The sequence below is a fragment of the Melozone crissalis genome, unplaced genomic scaffold, assembly GCF_028551555.1.
Source record: "Melozone crissalis strain CALT ecotype California unplaced genomic scaffold, PUWL_Pcris_2 ptg000034l_1, whole genome shotgun sequence".
NCBI lineage: Eukaryota > Metazoa > Chordata > Aves > Passeriformes > Passerellidae > Melozone > Melozone crissalis.
The window spans coordinates 7,620,793-7,645,709 of record NW_026535812.1 but is presented as its reverse complement, the minus strand read 5'-3'; the positions used below and the strand labels follow the sequence as shown (position 1 = coordinate 7,645,709).

Here is a 24,917-nt window from a genome sequence, read left to right as displayed (position 1 = left end):
AATCATGCAAGAGCACTTGTATAGCTTTAGGCATGGAAAAAAGGTGTGATTTTTCAAATCTGATGAAAGGTTTATGTACTTAATTATAATTTAATTTTAACTGCTTCTCCTCTGTCTCTTCTTCAAACGAATGCAGAAACAAATTACCTCCAGCAGAAAGATACCTTTTTTCAGTAGATATTGGAGGTTATAATTTTTTAAAAAGAGCCACATTGCACAAAGTATTTACATCAGTGCTGCATTTCATACTGAGAGTGTGCTGTCCACAGAAATCCCCAGGTGGTGGGCTGTGTGTTTGTTATGAGCTGTGTGATGGTTCTTTGTTTTTCTACAAGAATATTCTAAACCATAGTTTTGCTCTGGAAGAATGAAAATGGCTTGGAAGAAAGTTGGCTGTTGTCTTTGAACATTGAATTAATTCTCAAAAATGTTGATCTTATTTTCTAATTAAACTATTTCATTATAGAAGCCACATAAAATTAAGCAATGAATGCACAGAGTTCTCAACAAGGACTGTATTACTTCACATGTGAGAAAATGCCATGAGAGTCAAATCTGTATGTATAGCCAAAGAAATAGTTGGTTTAAGTGGTAAAGGGGATTTTGAGCTCTAACTACTTTCTGAGTTATTAGTGAAAATTTGTTTGTACTTGTATTCCTTGCTCAATGATGCCATTACCTATCATTTTGTAGTGTATCCATTTATGTGAATTGTTGGCTTAAGTTATAAATAATCCAAAATCCAGTGTAGCTGACTGGGGGATTTAAGAGTTAAAATTGAAACCTAGTCCTTATGCTGCTGTTTGTGTGGTATTTTATGGCTGAGACACTTTCTTGAGTTTAAAAAAAGAGGCCATTAAAATGAAAATTTACTGCTTCATTTGTTTGATTATCTTGAAAGTTAATCCTAATTTAACATGTAAAAAGGTGTACTTGTAGATACTTCAGATTTGTATAACATCTGTGCATGGGGGATTGAGTATCTGTTCCTCTGCGTTATCACTAGTCTGCTTGGATTTCAATTGAGGAGCTGAGAGTGTGATAGGAGCACATGCTGAAATCTTTAGGGTATTTTGAGGCTCCACCTAGTTCACCTGGGCAGGGCCATTACTTTATTGTTTGCCTTGGAAAGGAGCAGCAGTAGTGCTAAAATTGAGAATAATAATTTCAATTCTGACTTTTGGTATTTTTATCCCATGCTTGAGCAAAGTCTCTGTCTATGGAGCACATTTTGGGAGTCTGACCCTGCAAGAAGGTTCAGATGCATTGCCATCTTGCCTTCAAAATTATGATGCAACATAAAGAAATCAAAATACTGTTTTCCTTGTTGTTGAAAACTACTGTTAAGCGTGTCAGAGATGACAGAAGTTGTTTGAACTAATGATGATAGTACATCGAAGTGTATGAAAGACAGAAACATTGCCATCCCAACCTCATTTTACTGTGTTGCTGCATATTAATGTAACTTGTGGTTTGTTCCAGCACCTAACTGTCCCTGCACTTCAGCACCGTCAGCCTCTGATGCTGTTAACATCTGGGCAACACTTGCTGTGATATTCTCACTTCTAAGTGTACTGGTCATTCACTAAATATTTATAGAGTCCTTTGGTTTTGATGTTGCAAGATAAAAAGGGTGGGTTTTCTATCATCTTTTGTATTCAAAGGCAAATGATACATTGAAGCTGGTGATTATTTAAAATATTATCACATCAAGAAGTTCCTTTGTACTTGGGTCAGTGCTGATGTAACTGTTTCTAGGAGTCTGGAAAACCTTGCAGAGTTCACTGCTGGCTTGTTTAGACTAAAATGCTGTGCTGTAAGTGCAATGATCATCTACCAAAGATGTGAGAATGTGCTCAGGAAGGATTTGTTACAACATGTGCAGTATCTTATCCTTTGAGTTAAATAGAACAAGATGTATTAAACAAGCATGAGCATGAGACCTGGCATATGTCCTTGTTATTTTTAAATTTTTTTGCATTCTTACTTGTGTTATTTGAAACCAAGTGTGTGGGTGGAGAGAAGAGAGAGAGGCTCACCTGTGAGATCTCCTGGTAGCAATGTATTGAAGTGTGGACAGGGAAAGAGAGGAACGTTCAACAGCAGTTTCTGAAGGTGATGGAGAAAAAGATGATTAATTTGTCAAAGGGACTAAGGCTAAGTATCTGTCAGGATTTAAAAAATGCAAGTGGGAGTGAAAATAGACCTCCCAGGCGGGGTGCATGAAAGGAACCATCAGGAGTTGCTGCAAGGTCCTCCTGCTGTGTTGCTCCAGCTCCTGTGAGGAGTCAGCAGCGATGTGGTACCACAACTTCCCTCTCCTCAGTGAGCTGCAGTGGGATGGGAGGAGGTGCATGAGGCTGCAGCCCTGAGTTCGTGTCTAGGGATACAGTGTGCTTTCAGTTTATAATAATTGGGATTTTTTTCAGTGAGTCACCTTCAGCATGGAAAATTTGCTTGCATTTCCTGCTCTTAGACCCAGCAACAAGAATCAATAGTTTGTTTTCACTTGAATACACCTCTGTCTAGCAATGGTGAATAATAGTGCAAGGGAAGAAAAAAATCCATATGATTTAGTTTGTGACAGTTTGACTGCTGGAAAAAGACACCAAAGGGAAATTCAAAGTGAAATGTCTCAACACTCTGGGGATGTGAGAGTGACTGATGAGCTTGCTTTTACTGCTTTACTCCATCCACATCCTGCTAATAGAGGACATGGCAGCAGGAAGTCTTTGGGAATGCAGAAGCCAACCCCCTCCCTTCACTCCCTTTATTTTTAGATTTTGTTTTCCCTATGGTAAAATCTTTGGAACCTGGGTGAGCAGTGCCCATGGTTAGATAGTAATGTGACTCAGTAGTGCCTGGTGTGCAGTCATTCAGGAGAACAGCAGGAATTGTCTCTCACCCTGTGGCTGGAGGTTTGGGATGTAATTCCAGTGTATAATTCTGACATCATGTTTTCTTCTTCACATGGATGAAGATAGTGAATTGATGCAGAACTGTTTTTCTTTTAACTATTGGAAGAAGTGGAAAAGCCATTGGCTAAACGTAGCATCTAAATTTAGACATCTGAATTAGCAATGCAGGAAGCAGTAGTGTAGCAAACAGCTCAGTTCCTCCGGAGCACTGCTGGCTGGCAGCATAGAAAATCTGGGCACTTAACAGATGCAGGCATCTCTTTACACCTCCTGGGAGTGTGTGTGGGATGCTTCCTCTGGATAATCCTTAAGCCAAGGCTAAACTGGCAGTTTAACTTTCCTCAGAATTCCCAGTGAATGGGTTTTCACAAGGGATTTTTTTACTCGTAGGTTTTTTTCCTTTGGTCTGAATATTTGCTTACAGTGGGGTTTGCTTCCACAGCTGTTCTGCATTTGGTTTCCGTAGTGGTGAGGAATGTGGTGTGCTGCAATCAAAGCTGAGACTAACAGTCTATTGTAGAAATAGGATTGTAAGGAAAAATTCAAGCAGTTACTTTATTACAGCAAAGATGTGTGGGTTGATGGTCTTGGTAGAATTCAGTTCAGTCTCATGGTACAAGAAGAAGTTTCATTACATGTAGTAATTAGCTTTTGAAATAAAGAGGATTATCTTTCATTTTAATCACCCTGCCTTAATAGCAGGGAAGAAAAACCATTTTATAAGAGTGCCAACTCTGTTCTCTGTGTTTTCTAAAATGACATTTTAATTTAATTTTATATTTATGGGACTGATACTTAAAACATGTCATTCTTGTGGATTCTTACCTGTTTCCCCCTGTATATTAACCAGCTGTATTTTTAAAGACTGTAAGCTTCTGTCCTGCTCTCTTGCCAAAAAAATTTCCACAAACAGTTCCTTGTGAAGAGAATTATTACTTACACTGGTCATTTTTAACTGCAACTCTTTAATATTCAGCCACATTTCTCTTGTTAACAACACAAAGCATTGTATATATATGCTTCATATCCAGTATGTGAATAGCTTGTAAATAAATTACAAAACTAGGTTTAAATTCATTAGTACTTAGCAAAACTAATGGATTGTAATCAGTGTGATGGCTGATGATAGATTGTGCTGTGCCAGCAGGGAACTGGCTCCCAGAAGAAGTTACACCAGCTCAGGAACGACTAGAGACTGGCTGGTGAACATGTTCTTCTCCAGATGCTTTTTTAATTCCTTCAATTAACTTGATTAAGCAGCTTAGCTTCAGTAAGCAGAATTTGTGACTTGGAAGTTCTCCCATGTGGTATTTTCCCAGTGCCTTAGGAATGAATTCCTTTAATGCTGTGTCTGTGTAAGGCAGGCAGCCCTGGTCTCACACAGACACAGGATGGTGTGTGCTTAGTATGAGGGGCACACACAGGGGAGGTGCTTCCCCTCCCTGCACTAGGTTCTTGGCAGAAGTCATAAATCACAGTGATTTCTGCACAGTGCAATTGAATGGAGCCTGACTACCTTATTTTTTATTGGTGTTGGAAGTTCCCTCCTGCTTAGATCCCTCTGAATCCTCCATCAGGAGAGAGGGGAACACTCTCTTCTCTGTGCCCTGTGGTTCCCTAGCAAGGGAATTGCATTTCCTAATTGTACCACCAGTGTCCTTCCCAGGGAACCCAGTGCATTCTCTTTTCCACCCAGTGATTTATCTTCACAGCATGTGTCATTAGGGAATAGGGAAAGGGGTGTTAAATAGGGAGTCAGATGGCAGCACAGAGTTCTTGTCCATCTGTCTGCTTTCCTCGCAGACATCCCCTCCCTTTCCAGCAAGGATGGTGGTTATTTTACAGTATCCTATACTTTTCAGAGCACAGAAAAGTGGTCTCAGCTGGAACCAATTTCTGTCCTACAGATCCTTGTGGTACTGGGGAACCCACCCATCAGTAACTACTGCAGCACCAACAAGTATTGACTGCTCAGTATTGTGGCAGCCTGGAGCTCTGCAAGGCTCAGCTCTTGTGTTTACAGCTACTGGCTCAACAAATTATTTTCCAAATTGTAAATCATTCATCCTGGTCCCAGCTTGCAGTTTTTTGTATAAATATAAGTTATTTCTGCAGTACCAGAAGTTACAGTGTCTTACACAGACTGTCATTCAAGCTATGCAGTAATTTCAGAAATTTAGATCTGTGTTTACAGGTGGGTTTTCTTTTTTTTCCTTAGGAGAATTTCAGAGAGGAGCTTGACGCTGCATTTACTTTTTCAGCTCCCCTTGATTATGCTGTGTTAATAAGACAATAATGTATTCTGATAATTGCTCATGAGTCTGCTACCTAATGAAAGGTGAGGGTTGAGTGTGCTTTCATATGCTTGTCTTTCCAGCAGTGCCAGGTGGGGAGGTGAATATCTGAAAAGGATGCTTAAAAATGGGTAAAATTTTAAGCCAGATGTGGCTTCCCAGTATTAAGGAAACTGACAGTGGGATGTACAGGAAAAGGAGGGGAAGGGATGAAGAAGAGAGGGAAACTAGAAAGACTGGGATTGTAACAAAAACCTGTTAGCCCTAGCTGTGATGAAGATTTTATGTGGGGCAATTGAAAATACCCCACATAAAATTTTCCATTCCTTCCTAGTTTTCCATTCCTTCCTTTGCTGTGGAGGAAGACCTCTGTTCATGAGCGAGATTCTCCAGGTGGTTTGAACTGTTAACAGACTTCTGGGTTTTAATGCTCCATTAAACTTTCATACTGTGTAAATTATTTTCTTCAAATTTGCCTCTATTTTTGATTCTTGACTGTGAATTGTGACAAGAGTTCATACTAAATATGAGAATGCACAACTCCTCTGGACCCCATGATTCTTGTGTAGCAATTTCTGTGTCCACACAGCACTCAGGGAACAGTTTATCTGTTCCAAGAATGGTTGGAATTTAAACCCCCTCAGATTTCCAGTATCCTTAGATATTTTTTTCCTTAACCTCTTGGCCAAAAGACTTGCTTTCCTCCTCTGAAACTATTTGTAGTGTTTGTGCAGTATCCCACATGGTTTTATATTCAACAGTGCTGTGGTTTGTACGTCTTGCAAGTCTTCTGCAGCAGTAAATTGTTGTTTGAGAAGTGCAAGTTTGTATTTAGGCTCAAGTGAACATCTTGGTTAGTTCAAATGGTTCTGGAAGGATCTTTGTATAAATCTACTTCATTTTATGCTACTTGTGCTGCTCTTGAGGATGTAGTAAGCAAAAACAAGTTTAGCTCTGATGAAGTAGAAAAAAGAATAATTTTCCCAGTATTTGTTCAGGAATGCAGGCTATACTGACAATGTTATAATTTTTACAACTCAATGGGAAGATGACTTATTTTCCTGCAGGTAGTCCTTTACTTTTAAAGATATTTCTAAATGTTACTTTTATTCTTTATCATGCTGGAAATCAAGATGATCTGTATATCCCAATACAATCTAGGGTTTTGTTTTTCCAGAATGAAAAACTCAGAGCACTTTGTTTTTAGTATATTCCACCTGTTGCTGAAGATTAACTTGTAATTACTGATGTGCTTTTTCTTTGTCTAAAGTGCTGCTGATCCAAATTTAGACTGAACACATTTTCCTCCAGGGCAGAGCAGGTCCCTTCCTGAGTTATTGGAGAATCAGAGTCTGGCAGATTTAGATCACGTCTGGAAGATTTTCTGCCACCATATCAAATATAGGAGGGTTGTACCGAGATTATTTGGAGTATACTATATTTTAATTTTTAATATAGTTTTTTGCAGGACTTCCAGAACACAATGTTACTTATTTTATTTCAGCAGCAGTACACCTAAAGATTAAGTATAAGTAGTATTAAGACTAGTATATTTTTATTCACATCAAAACTTGCATGCTGGTGCAGTTTTCTTCCAAATAACTTTCAATGTTTTTCTCCCTTTCCATCCAATGCATTAATGAAGGAGATATGGTTGGAAATTAATTGTTGCAAATAAAATACTGCTTAAAAAAAATTCCCTTCAGAAGAGTGCTTAGTAGAGGGAACTAGAGTGTAAAGTTATTTTGGGAAGTACAAGCCTTGTGTTTGAGCTTATAGATCACACTTTGTGTTGAGAGTTGCCCTGTAGGCAGGCACAAAGCTGATTTATTTTTATCCATACCTCTATTAGGAAGTCTGGTGTGGGCTTTTTAAAGTACTTTCCTGTGGTCAGAAATACCTGGAATTGTTGGCACTTGCAGCATGAATTTCTTTGAGGGTGTGCATTGTTAGGTCAGTAATAGAGAGATGTCAATGCTACTCCAAGTAGCAACTTCTTCCACCATGGCTTTTCCTAGTTGGAGGCCCTCTCTGATTTTAACACTGCCAAGTCTGATATAGTTTTTCTCCATAGAACAGTACTGATTTGAAAAACCAGCCTTTCTGCTTAATCTGGCTCTAGGACAATGAAAGAGCCAGAAAGAAAATCACATTCCACACAGCCAGCAGGGCTTCAATGAGGGCAAACTATACCTGGCAAATTTAGTGGCCTTCTATGGTGAGATTATGGCATTGGTGGATGAGGGAAAGCAATGGATATAATCTACCTGGATTTATGCAAAGCATCTAACACTGTCCCACAGGACATCTCTGTTTCTAATCTGGAGAGATGTGGATTTGATCAAAGAATCACTCGGGGGATAAGGAGCTGGCCAGAGCAGGGGGCCCAGAGATTTCATGGATGCCCCATCGCAGGAAGTGTTCAAGGCCAGATGGGATGGGGCTTTGAACAACCTGGTCTAAGGACAGGTGTCCCTGACCATGGCAGAGAGGTTGGAACCAAATCTTAAAATCACAGAATATCCTCAGTTGGAGGGGACCCAACAGGATCATTAAGCCCAACTCCTGGCCCTGCACAGGACTCTCCAAGAGTCACACCATGTGTGTGAGAGCATTGACCAAACACTTCTTGAACAGGCTTGGTGCTGTGCCCTTCCCTGGGGAGCCTGTTCAGTGCCCAACCACCCTCTGGGTGAAAAACATTTTCCTGGTACCCAAACTGAACCTCCCCTTACTCAGCTTTGTGCTGTTAACCCAAGTCCTGCTGATCTTTAAAGTCCCTCCCAAACCAAACCATTCTGTGATTCACCACTGCGAGACCCATTCTGGGTTCTCACCAAGGTGGCCTTTGTGTCTTCAAGAGTCAGATTTTTGACATGGGGACATAACTGTCTGTGAATCTTTAACTCCTTAAAGCCCTGTGCCATTCCCCTGCCTCTCCTGTGTTACCAAGTGCCCTGCTTCCTAAATTTCCTAAATAAATAAAAACAGACACAAAAATATTACTTGGTAAAATGAAAAAGCTTTTATAAGCATGAGGAAAATAAATTTTGTTGCTTAGAGCTTAGGCAGTTTGTTTCTATGATATTACTTTCTCCATTATCTCCACTTGTCTGTGCAATTGTTCTCTACTGACAGATGGGCTTTAGTAGTGGCTGGTGTTTGAAACAGATGAAATTCATTGCTGTTGCTTAAATAATGTGGGGTTTTGCAAAAACATTTATTTGTTTAACAGGAAGTTATTTTGTTGTTTTGTCTTTTTGTCAGCACTCCAAAGAAACTTGATTCGTTGCATCACCTGGGAAATACAGATTCTGTGCAATCTGATTTTGTCATATTGTTTCCTTAACATATGTGTAGTGTGTTTACTTAATTTCTGTTGTTTAGAAGGAACTGTGGGACTGATGAAGCATTGCTTCCTGGTTTTGTGTCTTGTGGCTGACTTGACATGAAATCTTCAGGACACTTTGCCTGCAGTTACGGCTTTGATGTGAGCTCCTTCTCATCAGGGTTTCTTGGCAAGATGTGGCCTGGCAGCCCAGCCTGATGTTCCATGTGCTCACTTCCAGGATGTCTGTCTGTCCTGTAGGAACAGTTATTCCTGAGCCTGCTGCTGCCCTGTCAGAGTTGGCTGAGGCTGGCTATTGACTGAAGTAGCTGAGGGGGAAGGACTGGGAGGGATGCAGATGGTGTGATTGTGTAAGTCTATTTTCCTATTAAACAAAAGAATACGCTTTTGTTCAGCATCAAACTTGTTCTCATGCATTCATCTCCTGCATGTTTGTGCAAGAACAATGGCTGGGTTCCCTCCAGCCTTGGCCTCCCCCTCTCACTGCAGCCCTGACTGGGGCAATGGGCCTGACCCCGTGTGCATTTGTGTGCACCGTGGTTTGTCCAAGGCAGCTTTTTGGGGCATCTCATCTGCATCAGTCTGTTCAGTTCACAAGGGGAACAATGCCTCCAGCTCTTGTCTGCTGTGTTTGGCCAGAGGCATGGTCTCTTTGTGTCACTGGACTGCTGCAGCACTGCTGGAAGAATGAATGACATCCAGGTGACATCAGGAACAGCCTCTGATGGGCTGATTCAGCTGAGCACATCTCACAGGTGTTGTCTAACTGCTTCAGTCCAATGGGAATTACACAAAGTAAGACTGGGGTGCAAAGATGATCACAGAAGTATCGTGGCCATTCCAGAAGCATTGCAAATTTTAAGCTGGTGGTGAATGTATTTTTATAAAAGATAGTGAGGCAAGGCCCTAGAATCATCCACTGCAGTGTACAGACAGGCACTGTGAGAGTGGAGCCATCTCTGGCCAATCTGCAGTAGCCTTGTGATGTTGTCGACACCCACAGAGCTGCTGCTAGTGGGTGTTCCTCCTTAGCCCCATCCTTACCATGGTACTGGTAAAAACCAGTTGCAGACCAAGGTTCCCTTATGATTTACAAAGCCTTGCCAAGCTTGGAAAACACTGACACAATCAAAGACTGAAGCTTGAGCTGAGGGGCCAAATTTTCACTCCAGTGTGATGTTACGGTTTCTGCAGTTGCAGTAAAGTTCCGGTGAACCATTCTGTCAAGCCAGAGGAGCTCTCGTCTGCCTGCTTGTCACTTCCTACCATCTGCAGGCCTTCCCTCAGTCTGCTCAGGGATCATCTCTGGCACGTTCCCTGGGATTTGCAGCTGGCTAGACTGAGGAATGATGCTTTCCAGGAGTATTTCTCTCATTTATGGCTTTTTAACTTATTTCATTTTAAAGGCCAACTGGCTCCGCTGCACATTACAGCAAAAGGAACTGCAGTAAAAGAAAGGCAGTGGAAATGTATTCAGCCACATTTTGAGGCTGTCACTTAATGGATGTTCTGATTTTGAAACTGAAGCTGTAGGGCTATTGATCCTCTACAAAGCTGTAGAGGTAAAATATAAAATGAATTGTCTAAAAAGAGAAGGGTTAGGCTGATGAAAAGTAGTAATGACCGGTGAGAAATTGCAATATCAAAATTTAATTATTCCTTGGGTTTTAAATCTCATGTGTGTGACACCTATTGGTATTACTTACTTGGTGAAGCATGGTGAGTAGAAATATAAAATGGGAAAGGATCCTGTAAAATGCAAAGTGGAGCTGAAAGCAGAATTTTCAATTTAGTGTTAAGCCTTTTTCGAGTGTTAATTTGCTCTTTTGATACAACCCTGACACTTGAAAATTAAAAATGATCACATCAGCTGTTTGGAAAAAACAGGAAGGTATTTGCTGTGACAGAAGGGTGGAAGATGAATTATTTTGAAGAGAGAGGAAGATGTAAGCAGAAGCTCATGCCTGTGCTGAATTCAGAGATGAAGTTTAGCTGTGCCCCTTAGGGCAGCTTGAAGTGACTGGAAATTTGCTCCATGGTTTGGACTGTTGCCTAAAGGAATGGTTCTGCCTTTGAGATTTTAATTTTTTTTCTCTCTCTTTCCTTTTGCCAGAGCAAGTATTTACATAACTGTCTGGTATTCTAGATCAGAGGGCTTATTCACCTGAAAATAACCTGGCAAAATAAAACACTAGATTTTACTCACTTTAGATTTCTGAGGCAGACCCATTTCAAGGCCATTTGAATGCAGGTGGCTGAAGACAAAAGGGAGGAATGACTAGGAAAGGGTGGTAGAAAGGATGTAGCAGCTTGAACATCTGTACCCTTATGGTAATTGTGGGATTGCATGGATATTCCTGTTATATACCCTGGAAAGAAAAGTGCTGTTTCCTTTCAGGAACTTCAGAACTGAAATATCTCTCATTTTAAAAGGCCTTGCGTAGTGAAAAAAGTAGTTTTTGTTGTATTGTGTTACTATATTTGTTTTTCAAATATTGCATTGCTGTATTCTGAGAAGTGATTACACAGAAAAACTGTTTACAGACTTGAAGTATTTTCAGTTCATGTTTCTTCAGAATAGAAATGTCTTCATCTAAAACCAACTTTCAGCATGAAAAGGGAGAATTACAGAAACACATGGAGAGAGAGGAAGGCATAAAACCAACCCAAAACCTCAAGTCAGCTCCGTTCCAAAATACAGTAGATGGAAGTATTTAAAAATATACATTCCACTGTATTCATTGCTACTCAGGATTCTTTCTGCATTCTTCATCATATGACTAAACTGCTTCTAAGTCAGATGGTACAGATGGTATGGTATTTCAGATTATTCTAATTCCAAGCAGCTAAATGCACAGTCTTTTAATAACAAGTTTATCCTGATTTTTGAAACAATTACATTTTTGTAACATTACAAAACAAGTTACTCTTTATGGAGGAATGTCCTTGGGATTTTCAGGATTTGCATTCCTTTCAGGAATTGAAGAAGTCATGATTTACTGCTGCATTGTTCATCCCACATATTAAATGTCACTTGCTAAGTGTGCATGCAGCATCAAATTTTGTCTGTAGCGCAGGATAGCTTGGAATAGCCAAGCGTTTTTGTCTGGTTGCATTGTTATTGCATATTCCCAGTTTGACCAAGGAAGCCAACACTGTTGATTTATTGCCTATTCTGAACAATGTTGGATACCAGGATCTATAGTTGAGTCCAGGCTACCCAGTCTCTTTAAGTGCCAAAAATGTGCTTAATTCATTGTCACCCTCAAAACAGTGTTGTCATGGTTATGTAGCTGTTTGCACACTGGGAGCAAAGCTGATAGATGCTGGGCCTTGTGCCTTCACATTGTCTGGCTGGGGGTAAAAGTCCTTGTCCTTGAACATATATAAACCCCTTTCATTGATCTGCCCAGCGTAGCACATCATGTGTTTTTCTTCTTCCTATTCCTTCTGTAGGGACTTTGGGACTGGAATTACATTCAGTGTGTTCAGACACTGTGTCTGTTCTGTTCAGGCATCTGGGGAGGGAGCAGTTCTGTTGCCCACAGAGGAGTGGCCTTGGTTCAATGCTGCCTCTCTTGGCATTCAGGGGTCCTTGCTGGCTGGTGACAAAGCCCATGTTGGCAGGGGAGGTGGCACTGAGGTCTGGCTGCAGGAGGAAAAAAATGAATGAGGGCCAACAGCAGAAAGAGTGAGAAGTGCTTTGTAGACATTGGCAATGCTGTTGGGTAGAGGCATCTCCTTCCCTGCTTTTTCTGATGGCCACTTGCACTGGTCAGTGTCATTAGCTGGGACTCATCTTCTGCCTCTCACTCTTTGGATAAGTGTTATTTTAGGAGGATTAACCTGAGTCCTGGTGTGTTCCTAATGTAGTTTTGAATTGTGTTTATGTGCTGTCATTTCTTATGCAATTTTGTCAAGCTTCCTGCATGTCTAGTTTGTGACCCAGAGGGAAATACAACTATGAATGCTGAAAGCTGACTTTGCTGAAAGCATGTTTCTTTTATCAGTTATGTTCTACTGATGCCAGCATACCAAACTTAAGAAATGCACCCTCGTTAATTACAGCAAAGTGATGTCTCAGCAAAGCTTTATGTACTAAGTGTAATTTGTGGTTTTATTGTGAATGATTTCCCTAAATATTTTAGCAGTCTGGATGAAGATACTGCTAAGTGACATGGACATGCTTTTCCTGTTTGGAGTTGTATTGTTCCTGTACAGTGCATTTACTCTGATTGTTGTAGCCTGACAAAGCTCAGCATGAATGGGAAACTGTGGGACAGAAATTATTTAAGCTGCAAAAACCAGCAGTCTTCTCACACAGGGATAAATGGTGAAATGTAGTGTTAGTCACTAAACCAATGTAATGGAGACATCATATATTAAACCAGTTTGAAATAGTTTGGTTTTTTAACCCCTGTAGTGGTTTGAAATGATGGGAAGAGCAAAGATTCGGGAAAACCTTTAAAGTAAAGCTATACAGTGAAAATTTATGCTCTTTCTATTTCTGAATATTTATGTATCTGGTGAGAAGATTTAGGCAAGGAAATCTAAGTTTCTCTATTTAGGTGTAAGATTGTGAAAAAACAGTTGAATGACACTGTGCTTTGACAAGTTTCTGTTGACTCAGGTGATGGTAAGAAGGTTTTACAACCAAGTATTCCTGTAAGTGGGTTGAACACTAACGAGTCTGACAGGAATAATCTGTTGTCCCTGACCCACAGCTTTTGGTAGTGCTGGGTAGGTATTGATCCCGTGCTGCAGACAGGAAGCAGGTCTGGGGTACCTTTGCCAGATGAATTGTTGGGCACTCCCCTTCCCTCCATGGGAGTGTGTATGGCTTTCCCACAGCTGCTGGTGTGAGGAGAAGCTGCCTGCAGATCCCCATGGTAGTGGGGCAGGAGTGACTTTCCTGAGGCATCTGTGCTGCCAGTGTGTGACCTGTAGAAGTAGGGAGGATTTTGTTGGTGAAGACAAGCTGAGCCTTGGTGAGCTGTGTCCCTCCAGCAGCAGCTGGTGATAGGATGGAGGGCACGGTGGTGCTTCCCTGCTGTGCCGTGGCTCAGCTGGGTCTCTGCCATCTGCTTGGTGAAAAAGGACAGGACACGGGCAAGGCCATGAATGATCTGGCTTTTGAGACACATGGGTGCCTGCAGGAGCAAAGGGGACTGTTGTGAGCTGCCAGGAGGACTTTATGGATGAGTTGCTCTCATTGCTGCTGCCTGGGTTGGGAGGCAAGGCTGCTCCTCACATAAAGTCTTCATGTCAGCTGTTGTAAGAAATCGTGCCTGAACAAACCATGTGATATAACATAAACTATTCAGTGCAATATAAAGGCTACTCAGTGCAAATCTCCAATCACCCAATGCAAAACAACAACTAAATAAACTATTTAGTGCAATACAACAAGCTGCTACTCAGCTCCAGCAACCAGAGCTGCCTAACTGTAAGATTTTTCCACTCTTGTGCCATACTATGTCCATGCAAAGGTATTTGGCAAAATATTAATTATCTAATTAATTTATGTGGTAATGGTCATGTGTGATGAAAGACTTTATATTGTAAGATATTAAGTACTTACTGAGGGCATCCCAGAGCACAGACACAGTTGTGTGTATATCAAGGTACTCATAATGATGCAATTTACTCCTCTGAATTACTGATCTATCTATTAGCTGCCTATTTATGTTGCAGTTTGGGGCACGTGAGGAAGAATGTCTGTGGCTTGCCAAGTGAGTCAATTCAGTGTTTATGATTTCTTGGTGATTTGCCAGGCAAACATCTGTGCCAAGTTTAGTTTCTCATGTGATCAGGAAGTGATACAGCAGGATGCACTGAGGACTTCCCCGGCTGTCTCCCCTCAGCACCCTGACAGGAATGTGGCAATTGTCTTGTGCTTTAAAGTAGAAATTTTGAAAGGCATGTAGAGCTAAATCTCAAATAGATGTCACTGACGTTCCCTTTGAAAGTCTGACGTGTTCCCTTTTCATTTCCTTTCAAGCTCAAACAATCACTTTTTAAAAGGAATTACCCAATCCCTGAGCATGTATCCTCCAATGAAAGTTTGCTTACAACTTTTACTCCTGTTGCTTCCCTGTCTGTGTATTAGTGTCAGTATTTAATTTCTCCTGGGATTATAGGTGTGGAATAAAGTACTGAACTTGCTTTGCTGGGCCAAATTGGCATCATAGCATTGAAACAACCCATGAGTGCTTGTGCACTATTGGAAATGGGAAGCATCAGCTTAAATGTAATTGCTGTTTAAAGTTTTGGGTTCCCCTTACATGGTTTGGAAAGGAATAAGGGGGATCATTCAAGTTGACCTCATGTGGAGAGCTCCTGTGAATTGTGAGTCTTCCTGCAAATGTGATATGAAGGGGTTGGATACATATGTATATTGTTTAATTTTCAAACACTAAAAGTAGCTGCAGTGAGCTGGTTCTTTTACACTGATGTATGTGCATATGCTCTTGTGGGAACCAACCACCAGAAAATATTTTCCTGTAATAACTGTAATGTGGTTTTGAAAAATCACCTTTATACTTTTTTTTTCCTGTTTTTTTTTTATAGAAGACTAGATGTGGTTTAATGTCTGTATTTAATACATGCAGAAAATACTTTACATGTTATTTGCCATTGGAAATAATAAGAGGACTTCATTCACTACTCAAACTTGGTTGGATGGTAAATCTTATAGGGTTTTTTTTCTAAACTTCTTTTTGTTCCCTTTTATTGCACATACATGTTTCTTAGCTTCTTTCAGGAATTATCTTTGGAATGGGACTGTGCATTTGGAGTAGATGTTCTTTAAAAGGAAGAACAGGGGCTTGACTTACCAAGTGAAATATTGTAGGATGTTTTTTGCAAGAATATTTCTGCCCATCTGCTGTTTGGTATTTTATGACAAGCAACTGTCACTTGGGCTCTTCAGCCTCTTGAGAGTGTGGAGATTTTTTGCTTCTTGAAGCATGTCATCACTCTGTCAATAAATAAACAGAGTGGGTCTACTCTGCTATATTTGAGCATTCCTGGATTTGGCACTGGTTTTGCTAGAGGACAGATGTCTGCTGCTGCAATACTGTATTTGATCCCATGTCAATCATGTGTTTGAGTTTATAGGACTTTGTCATAATTTCTACTCCTCTAGTACTTTTAGAGGTTCTTGATTTATCTCTACACTCTACTTGAGCTCTGAAATGTGAACAAATCTAATTTATCCAGGCTGCAGAGAAGCTTTTCCTGGTACTTTTTTGCCCTGTTTGTCTGTAGACGCAAAGAAATAATACATTTCAAAATCATGTATTCCCCATAATGTGTCTTACTGTGTTCTGGGTCAGCTGAATACTGAAATACAGGAACTGTGGATTAGCCTGCTGTCCATTAGCATTAGGAACATCCCCTGTTGCAGTAGCTGCCCATTAGAAATGTCTGCCAAAGAACTGAAACAGCCATTCTTCATTTGTCCTTCCATGGCTCCTTTTCCTACTGCCTTCCTTTTTTTTTTCTTTTAGCTCCTTTATAAAAAAAAAGAACAAAAACCCTCAAAATCTTGATGAATTTTTGGTTTTTTTCTCCTTTTATTTAGTGTAGTCAGGGTGAATTCAAAAGAAACATTCAAATTTTGCTGCCATTTGCTGTTGGCTGCATTTGTTTTTAAAAGAGCAGAGAAGCTGAAGTCTCTGTCACCAGGGCCCAGGACACAGCTTGTCTGGAAATAAAAGTTTCTGCCCTGGTGTGTGTCTGGGACTGAACCAAAAGCACAAGTGAAAGTGAAGCTACCACAGCACATAAAGTTTGTCCCTGTTGTTGGGGAACAGCATCTGCCTGCTTTGGGCCCGCTGTGAACTTGGCCAGACAAAATAGGTGGAAGGGCAGAAGGTGAGGAATGTCTGCATCCTATCATGAATTGGAGGAAATGACTGTCTGCGCTGGTGCGCTCCGCATCCTGCTGGCAGCCTGGCTAGCGCTGCAGGACACTGCACAAGGAGGAGTGCATTTAGCTCTGGTGTTTAAAATAGCTCCTAGGGACGAGAAGAAGCGCTTCAAAAATATGCTGTGGGTTTCCTATTGGCTTTCTTGAACTAACTGGAAACTTTCTGCTTTCTTTCAGGAGCATTTTTTACTCTGAAAACATTGCTGCTAAAAAACTCCAAACAGAAGGAGTAAATCCACTCAGCTTGTCAGGTCACTGGCTCAGCGTAACGGTGCTTTCATGAGGTGACGTTGGGCCAAAGTCAACTTTTCTTTCTCCTTTGTGAACCTGCAGCCAAGCAATGGGCCAGAAAATCTCAGGGAGCATAAAGTCTGTGGATGTGAGGGAGCCCCCTTATAGACCCGTGAAACGAGAGCTGAGAGGCCCGGATTTCTGCAAGCCCGCGCGCCTGGACATGCTGTTGGATATGCCCCCTGCCAAGCTGGAGGTCCAGTACAAACACGCCTGGAATAACGAAGATCGCTCGTTAAATATATTTGTAAAGGAGGACGACAAACTGACTTTCCACAGACACCCTGTGGCACAGAGCACAGATTGCATCCGGGGCAAGGTGGGCTACACGCGGGGCCTGCACGTGTGGCAGATCCACTGGCCCACGAGGCAGCGCGGGACTCACGCCGTGGTGGGCGTCTCCACGGCCGACGCGCCGCTGCACTCGGTGGGGTACACGTCCTTGGTTGGTAGCAACAATGAATCCTGGGGCTGGGATCTGGGGCGCAACAAACTCTACCACAACTGTAAAAACCAGCCCGGGGTCACGTACCCCGTCTTTTTGGAACCAGATGAGTCTTTTGTACTCCCAGACTCCTTACTGGTGGTTTTGGATATGGATGAAGGGACGCTTAGCTTCATGGTCGATGGACAGTATCTTGGAGTGGCCTTCAGAGGACTAAAAGGGAAAAAACTTTACCCCATAGTCAGTGCAGTTTGGGGGCACTGTGAAATTACAATGAGATACATCAATGGACTTGACCGTAAGTGTTATCACTTTTTTTTTTGTTACCTTCTTGATTTTTCTCATATAGAGGTTTTTCTTTCTCCTTCTGCTGTGGACAGTATGCTGAGGGGAGCAGACTGTTCAACTGTGAGGAGGCTGCACCCTGTATTTACTGCCCACAATGAATATATCTCTGTGTCTGGTAATGATGGTATGGATTGTGTCAAAATACCTTCCTTCTTGACAGGCAGAGTGGCAAGAATTCTGTGTCCAAAGAAACTGAACGGGCTGAGAAAAAGATACTGAGAGACTTCCTGGGTATATTTAACAGTAGAACTCTTGTTTACTGGAGGATATGTTTTAAATCTGTGGTTTCCAAATAGGATTTGTGGATCCTGTAAAAATTTCCTGTAGTAGTGGAAACTCTTACTTGGTGTGCATAAACATACTTGAAGACTGGCCAGACAACTTTCTTTCTGTAGTTGCCTTCTTAGAACCCTCAGAAGCAGCTGTGGATCCCAAGAATCTGGAAACTCAAATCAAATACTGCTTTCAGCAGTTTTTCTGAAAGAGAGCTGTGTTCCATAGTTCACTTCAGAAGGTAGTCTCTGTCTGGATATCATCCAGAAATCCAGGGTTTTGGATAAGCATGAGCTATTTCTGATCTAACAGGGTAATATCTAATGAAATTGTTAGATGACAAGGAGAAGCATGTTGCTGCTGTGACCCCCAGGCAGTGGCCCAGCAGCAGGTGAGTGACAGAAGTGGGTCCTGTCCAGTTCTCCATGCGCAGGAGGGCGTGGGCTCTGCCAGGTCTGTGCCCAATCACACACAGGAGCATGGACTGCCTCAGAACTGCCTGAACTTGCAGGCAGAGTGAGCAGGCTACTGGCACACAAAAATGGGAGCCAGAATTTCTGTCTCGATGATCTTTAGTCCACCTAATCCTTCAGGGTAGCTAAATTCAAAGAATATACTTTGAATAATACTTCTGTTTCCTTTGGGTATGTAAGTAGAGATGTGAAAAGCAGAGGATCTGTTGCATGGCAGGGCTCAGTAACTGCTGATAGAGCCCAGGGACCTGTGCTGGTGTGCTGGTCAGGGCCAGATCCTGCAAGAAGGGATGCTGCTCACTGTCAGCTTCTCAGCTGCTGGAAACTGGGGAATAAAAGAATGGACAAGGTAGCAAGTGGAACTTGGTTTTATATATATATATATATATATATATATATATATATATATATATATATATATGTATGTATGTATGAAAAAAATAAATGTCTGGGCAACATTTTCATGTTATTTTGGGCTCTTCAAATGGAACATGGTCCTTCAAAAAGGCAGTAAGAGCAAATGTTCAATACTTGTTTTTTAATTAGTAATTTCTAAAAGAATTTACTATCCTTTTCCATGAGGACGGAGTGGTCTAAATATTTTTTCTGTCAAAAATTAATTCTCCGTTCATTAACCTTGTATCTGACGTACCAAGTAGAAACAAAATTAAATAGTTTGACCCTGCTTAAGATTACCTTTTCTAAACATCTGTAATAAGCTCTGAGGGAAAGACTTTTTATCCACAGGAGCCCTGCAGGTTTTACAGCTGGATGCTAAATGGCAACTTCCCAAGTGCTTTCATACAGGGGAATATCCAAGGATCTTAAGTATTTTGCAATTACTCAGCTATTGCAGAATGATGTGCTGACAGTCTTTTTCTTGGATTGTGGGGGAGAGAGACTTTTGCAAACCGAGTATTTGTTTGTGAAAGCAGTTTTTATAATACTGTGAATATCTGCCAAGCTAAGCAAAGTACAGCTCAGCTTTGTCCATCACGTCCACACAAGGAATTGTTCTGCATTCCTTTTGTAGCTTTCACAGGGCTTCTCAAGGGAGCTCTAGGAGGATGAAAACACAGGAGGAGGATGTGAATGAGTTTGGTAGAAATTACAAAATAAAAGGGACTAAGTGGAGAAGGATAGCTGTGGTGTGTGAGATGGCAGAGAGAAAAATTCCCATCTGGTTTCTCGTGGGATAATTTTGCTGGAAGAGGCAGGATAGCTTCCTAAACTATCCCCGAGAAAGTCAAAGTCTGTATTGTTTTTAAACACATAAACCCATGGATAAAAGTTAACTTGTGAACCAAACCTTTATGTAGGCCTGAGTGTTAATCTGATCATGTGAAGAGGAAGTTTAAAGCCACTTGGCTGTGGGGCAGTTTGACATCCTGGAATCACATCATTTGTTATCACATGTTCACTGATCCATTCCTGTCCTGAAACAAAAACAGCATTCAAGAAACGAAATGAGCTTGTTTAGCTGGTGCTCCAGAGCAAACACTGTCTTTTTTTCCAGTAAGGGTGTTTCTATCCAGCCAGCCCTTGTGCAACAGTGCGGGTTTGGCTGTGGCACTCTCCAAGTTTGCACTCATAGCACTTTTGATTGCAGGTTTTTGTGATTGCTTGTTCTTGTGAAAATCAGAGCAGGTATTGAAGAACAGTTGTGTTCACAAATTTAAATACATTTGAACATATATGTATGTGGGGAGTTGTTACTGTTTGATTTCTTTCTAACATTACCAGTTAGCTCTTCTTTTTCCCCCTTTTTTTTGCCCCCTAATCTTTTTTCCCCCTATTCCCTGGAAGTATTTCCTGCTCCGGAGTGCAGCTTTTGGTAGAACTGCCCATAGTAACTTAGCTGGTCTTGGAGCTGCTGTCAAACAGTGCCTGGTAACTTTCTATTCAGTGATTGATTGCTGCCGTTCAGAATGCAAACCACAGCTTGGGATGGTTGTTTGTGTGGAGTCCTGCAGGGCAAACGGAGACCTCCACGGCAGGGATTTCTAGTGTTTTCAATACTTGCTGCTTAAATGGAAGACCTCTGAATACTTTAAAGGCCCCTGTATTTCAGTTGCTTGGCAGAGAGTGAAAGGCTTGCAGGAATGGAAGAGTGAAAGGCTCAGAGGATGGCTTTCGTGCAGCTGCAATGAACTTAAACATACCTCACAGATGATGCAGAGTTTCAAGTGTGTTAATTACTGCAGGGATGGCAGATTCACAGGAGGATAAGGCTGCAGGTCAAAGATCAAGGACCTGTGTCCCCTCTGGGCTCTGGATATTGCTCCTAGAATAATGCTGTAATTAAAATCAGTTGTACTTCCGCCAGCTGCATCTGATACCCACAGGATTCTGTTTCAGAAACTACCTCGAACATCACATGATGATGATCTCTGACTTTACACAAGACATTTTTTCCCCTTTTTTTTTTTTTTTGAGAAAACTTGGAGCTGCAGATGTTTTCAGTGTTTGGGAGGAAAGGCAGAGGGACAGGACGGAGAGTGCTCATAGTAAATTCATTGAGTTCTTCCCAGCACAAACTGCTTTGATCAAACCTATCAGTACCTACCACACTGATGTCTGCCCAGTTCCTAAGCTGGACAGAAGACAGAATTTTACATCAGTCTTCTGACTTACTGCCTATTGCAGTAATTAGAAACCTCAAATAACATAAAAGCAGTAAATGTTACTTTTCAGATCAGGGCATGTGCTTGTTTACAGAAAGCTGGTCTATTTATATCTGGTGTCTGATGAGGAGTCCTGGAGACTATTTATAGACTGGAACAGAGAAATAGCAAAACACTCCTGTGTAAATGTACATTGCAGATCATGACTGATCCATTAGTGTTTAAACAAAGCATTGTGAGGACAATCAATATAACAATGCTGTGATGGGAAACTTGGTCACTGAGTAGGTAAACTGAACTCATTGCAGTTCTTGCACTAAACCTCCCACAGTACTTACTCTATTCTGAAATTAATTGTTGAGCTCAGGAAGCTGGAAGCATTTGTCTCAGAAGAGAAGACTTTACTTACAAGTATAATTTATGGAACACATTTGTCTGTGCCTATTTGTATCCATTCGTGCAGGACCTGGCCCTCACCAACGCAGGTCCCTGGGCTCTATCAGCAGCTGCTGAGCCCTGCCATGCAACAGATCCCCTGCTTGTAACATCTCTACTTACACCCCCAAAGGAAACAGAAGTATTATTCCAAGTATATATTCTTTGAATTTAGCTACTCTGAAGGAATAGGTGGACTAAAGATCATTCAGACAGAAATTTCAGCTCCTGTTTTTGTGTGCCAGTAGCCTGCTCACTCTGCCTGCAAGCTGGCCGAGTTCAGGCAGTTCTGAGGCAGTCCATGCTCCTGTGTGTGAGCTGGGCCCAGGAACAGTAGATCATATTCCTGCATCCTGGGTTGCCTGGGGAGAGGGTGATGATCCCTGTGGCTCCTGCCTCTCCTGGCTGCTGGGGCCCTCACAGCTCTGGGAGGAGCTGGGGGTTGTTGTGTATGGAGGGAGGAGGGGGCTCAGTGCAAATCTCACTGCTTGCTGATACAGCTGCAGGAATTCTGGCTTGTGGGGTCTGTTCACTCCTTTTGCTCTCAGCTGTGCAGAGATCACAGTGCAACCCCTGAAACTCTTTCAGACCTGAGGCTCTGTGCGTTTAGCATTTTGAATTAAAGGTGATGCTTCTAAGCTAAAAGACCAGTTTTGGAGCTATGCACAACTTTCCTACTATTCTCAGTTTATTTTAATTCACATTGGTCTGTGTCTAACATACCACAATTGCTAGTTATGAACATATAGTTTTCCCCTTGGAGGCTTTTTTGCCATAAAGAAATCTAAGTCAAAATTGTGACATTATTAACTGCCAGAAGAAATCCATAATCTCTCATCGCACTCTGGGTTTTCCCCCCAATGGGTTTCAATTAAAATTTCTGAATGGATTTGTTTTTTTGTTTATCTAAACTTGTTTTATGCTATTTATATAATACAAGACTCTGGAGGCTGCAGTGGAAATAACATACTCTGGAAATCCAGTATTGCTAAACCTTAGAAAGGATTTTCCCTACAGACATGCAGTCAGAGGATGAAGCAGCAGCAATTAAGCAGCCAATGCTGTGAAGAAGCAATCTTTAACTTTTGAGATAATTTAACAGGAAACAGCATTTTCAGTGCCTGCTTCAGGAGCCAGATAGCTGTTGTTAGGGGGGTTTTTGTTTTCTTCTAAATGCACTCCCCTTCCCTGGATTAAGTGAATTTTTTTGTCCTTTAATCCTAATTTGTTGACACTTCCTAATTAATTCTCAGCCTTTTCCCAGCAGGTTGAAATCACTGTATTGTCACTAGAATATGCCACTCTGCTAAGTGGCTTTTCACCCCAGCCACCCCCTGCCCCTTCTTGGTGGTCTCTGCATTACATCTCTCTCCCAGATACTCTTCATTTATTCAGTCCCCATTTCTTTCTTTCCTTCCTCAGCTGAGTTTCTCTTTTGTTGCCACACTAAGCAATAATAAATTCTTACCTAAACCTTGTTGGGTTTCTTTTGTCCTTGTCCCCAGCTTTAGGTAGTGCATTTTTGTTACTGATAACTGTAGTAGAAGATCAGGTGCAGTGTCACTCTTCCAGAGAAGTTTCAGATTTAAATGTGTGATTTTAGCTGTAATGATGAATGGGTTTGTTTTATAGAACTTTTTTCTGTTAAGACCTCCAGTGACAGAGCCTCCTCTTACAGTCCAAGGGCACAGATCAGCTTTACAGTTAGCAAGTTTTATGGTTTGGGAATTATTTGTGGATTTGGTTTCTTTTTTACTTCCAGTCTTGTCTAATTTGTTTATTAGCAAGGGATCCAGTTATCATTGGCCTAGCACAAAAGAAGGTGCTGGAATATTTTCTTTCAAGCTGTAGTTCCCAAGGCTAAGAACAGCCATCAGTAGTGCATAGCTGGGCTGTGGATTCTTTGCATCCTGACATACCTAGTGTTTATTCTTCCCTCTCTGGTTCCTAAAAGTGCCATGGCAACTGCCAAATCTGCAGTTTTAAGGAAAAAATAATGTGTTCTTGATAATGTGTTCTGATCATGTTTCCACTGATTTCCCATGTATCCTGTTCTTAAGAAATAAGAAGAGCAGTGACTACAACTCTCTTTGAAGTGAGCAAGTTACACTGTGAATATTGTACTTATTACACTAAAATAGCAACTTGATAGCCTTGCTTAATTCTTTTATGAATTTGCTTGAGCTACTATGATGGAATTGCTAAGCAATGTGAATTAATTCTCACAGGTTAGTATTAGAAGTGGAAATTTGTAAAAGACTGTTGTCTTTTGATTTGCTCTATCTGTATTGCTTTTGGGAACTGTAGGCTGTAAATCCAAGTTTCAGGGCAAACAGGGATGCTTCTGTCATTGAGTGAAATATTTGTTTTATTGCCAAAATGCATATGCTTTTTTAATTTTGACAGTTTTCTGTTTCATTTGTGTTTCGTCATAAGTTATATTTCTCTTTAAGATACTCCTTTGTCTCTCTAGCCATGGAAGTTTCTGCCCTTCTGTAATTACAAGCTCTTTTTGCCAATGGCCTCTTTCTCCTAAATCCAGTGTAGCTTCTCTACTAGAGAAGCAGTTAAAGAATCTAATTTCTAGTTTGAGCTCAGAGAAAATTCCACTCTAAAAAAAGCATGTGTTTTGGCTCATGAGTGGCAATTCTATACCAATCTTCATATTATGGCAAAATTCATATTTTTATGGTAAATTGACAGGCAATGGGCCAGAAAATGAGCATGTCCAGAGATGCTGCTGTGCCCTGCAGGTGGTTCTGCTGCAAGTAGTGCTGGTGCTCCCTGTGTACAGGAGAATAAAGCTGCCCTAGCAGTAACACTGTTTGAAAATAGTGCTGGGGCTGTGAAGTACTTGGAAGCAGGCAAACAGCAGAATGGGATTTGTTTTTTTTGCTGCTGTAACTCTGAGCTGAGCAGCCTTATCCCACTTTCTGAGATAGTGCTTCACTCTGCTAAAAGGTGGTAGGTTCAGCTGCAAGTCATCCTTTTGTACTCAATTTTCCTTGACTCTTTTCTCCCCAGCCCTGTGTGTGTCCATGAGTAGGTGTATTCTGTATTTCCCCAGACAGTCAGTGTGGAAACCCCCAGAGCATGATAGTCCCTGTGTTCTCAGGTTCAGGTTTGTGTTGCCCTTTGAAGATAAGAGTAGAAAAGCGATGCTGGCAGGACAGCACTGGATCAAAGCTCCCCCTCATCTGCTTTGATTTGGCAATACACCTTCAGTCTTTCACTTTAAACTGTTTGGGTTGGGACTGATGATCAGATCTGTCTTCCAGTCTGTTATCAAACCTGATTTGTGCTGAAAACCCTCAATGCTAGAAGTGTGAGATGGGACATTTCAGTCTTCAGTGCTGGAGCTCACTCAGGGTTGAGGCAGAGGAGATGCTAGAAGTTATTATCCCCTATCACTGATTGGCCAAAAAAATTGCCTTATTCCAGAGAAGTGATTTGTATTAAACCAAAATGTATTACAAGCAAAGCAGGTAATGTTAAAAAATTATAACTTTTGTTTGACAGTTGTATTTCTCACAG

At 41.3% G+C, this 24,917-nt stretch overlaps 1 protein-coding gene across 2 annotated transcripts in view; it reads left to right on the top strand.

Annotated features, from left to right (window-relative positions):
- The window catches only part of SPSB4 (splA/ryanodine receptor domain and SOCS box containing 4), a 96,100-nt gene that overhangs the window by 24,994 nt on the left and 46,189 nt on the right, over positions 1-24,917 (top strand). For both annotated transcript variants that reach the window (XM_054282797.1, XM_054282796.1), the window contains exon 2: positions 16,672-17,528. In XM_054282797.1, coding sequence (XP_054138772.1) covers positions 16,835-17,528 — 694 coding nt within the window. In that variant the 5' untranslated portion in view covers positions 16,672-16,834. The remainder of the gene's footprint in view (positions 1-16,671; positions 17,529-24,917) is intronic.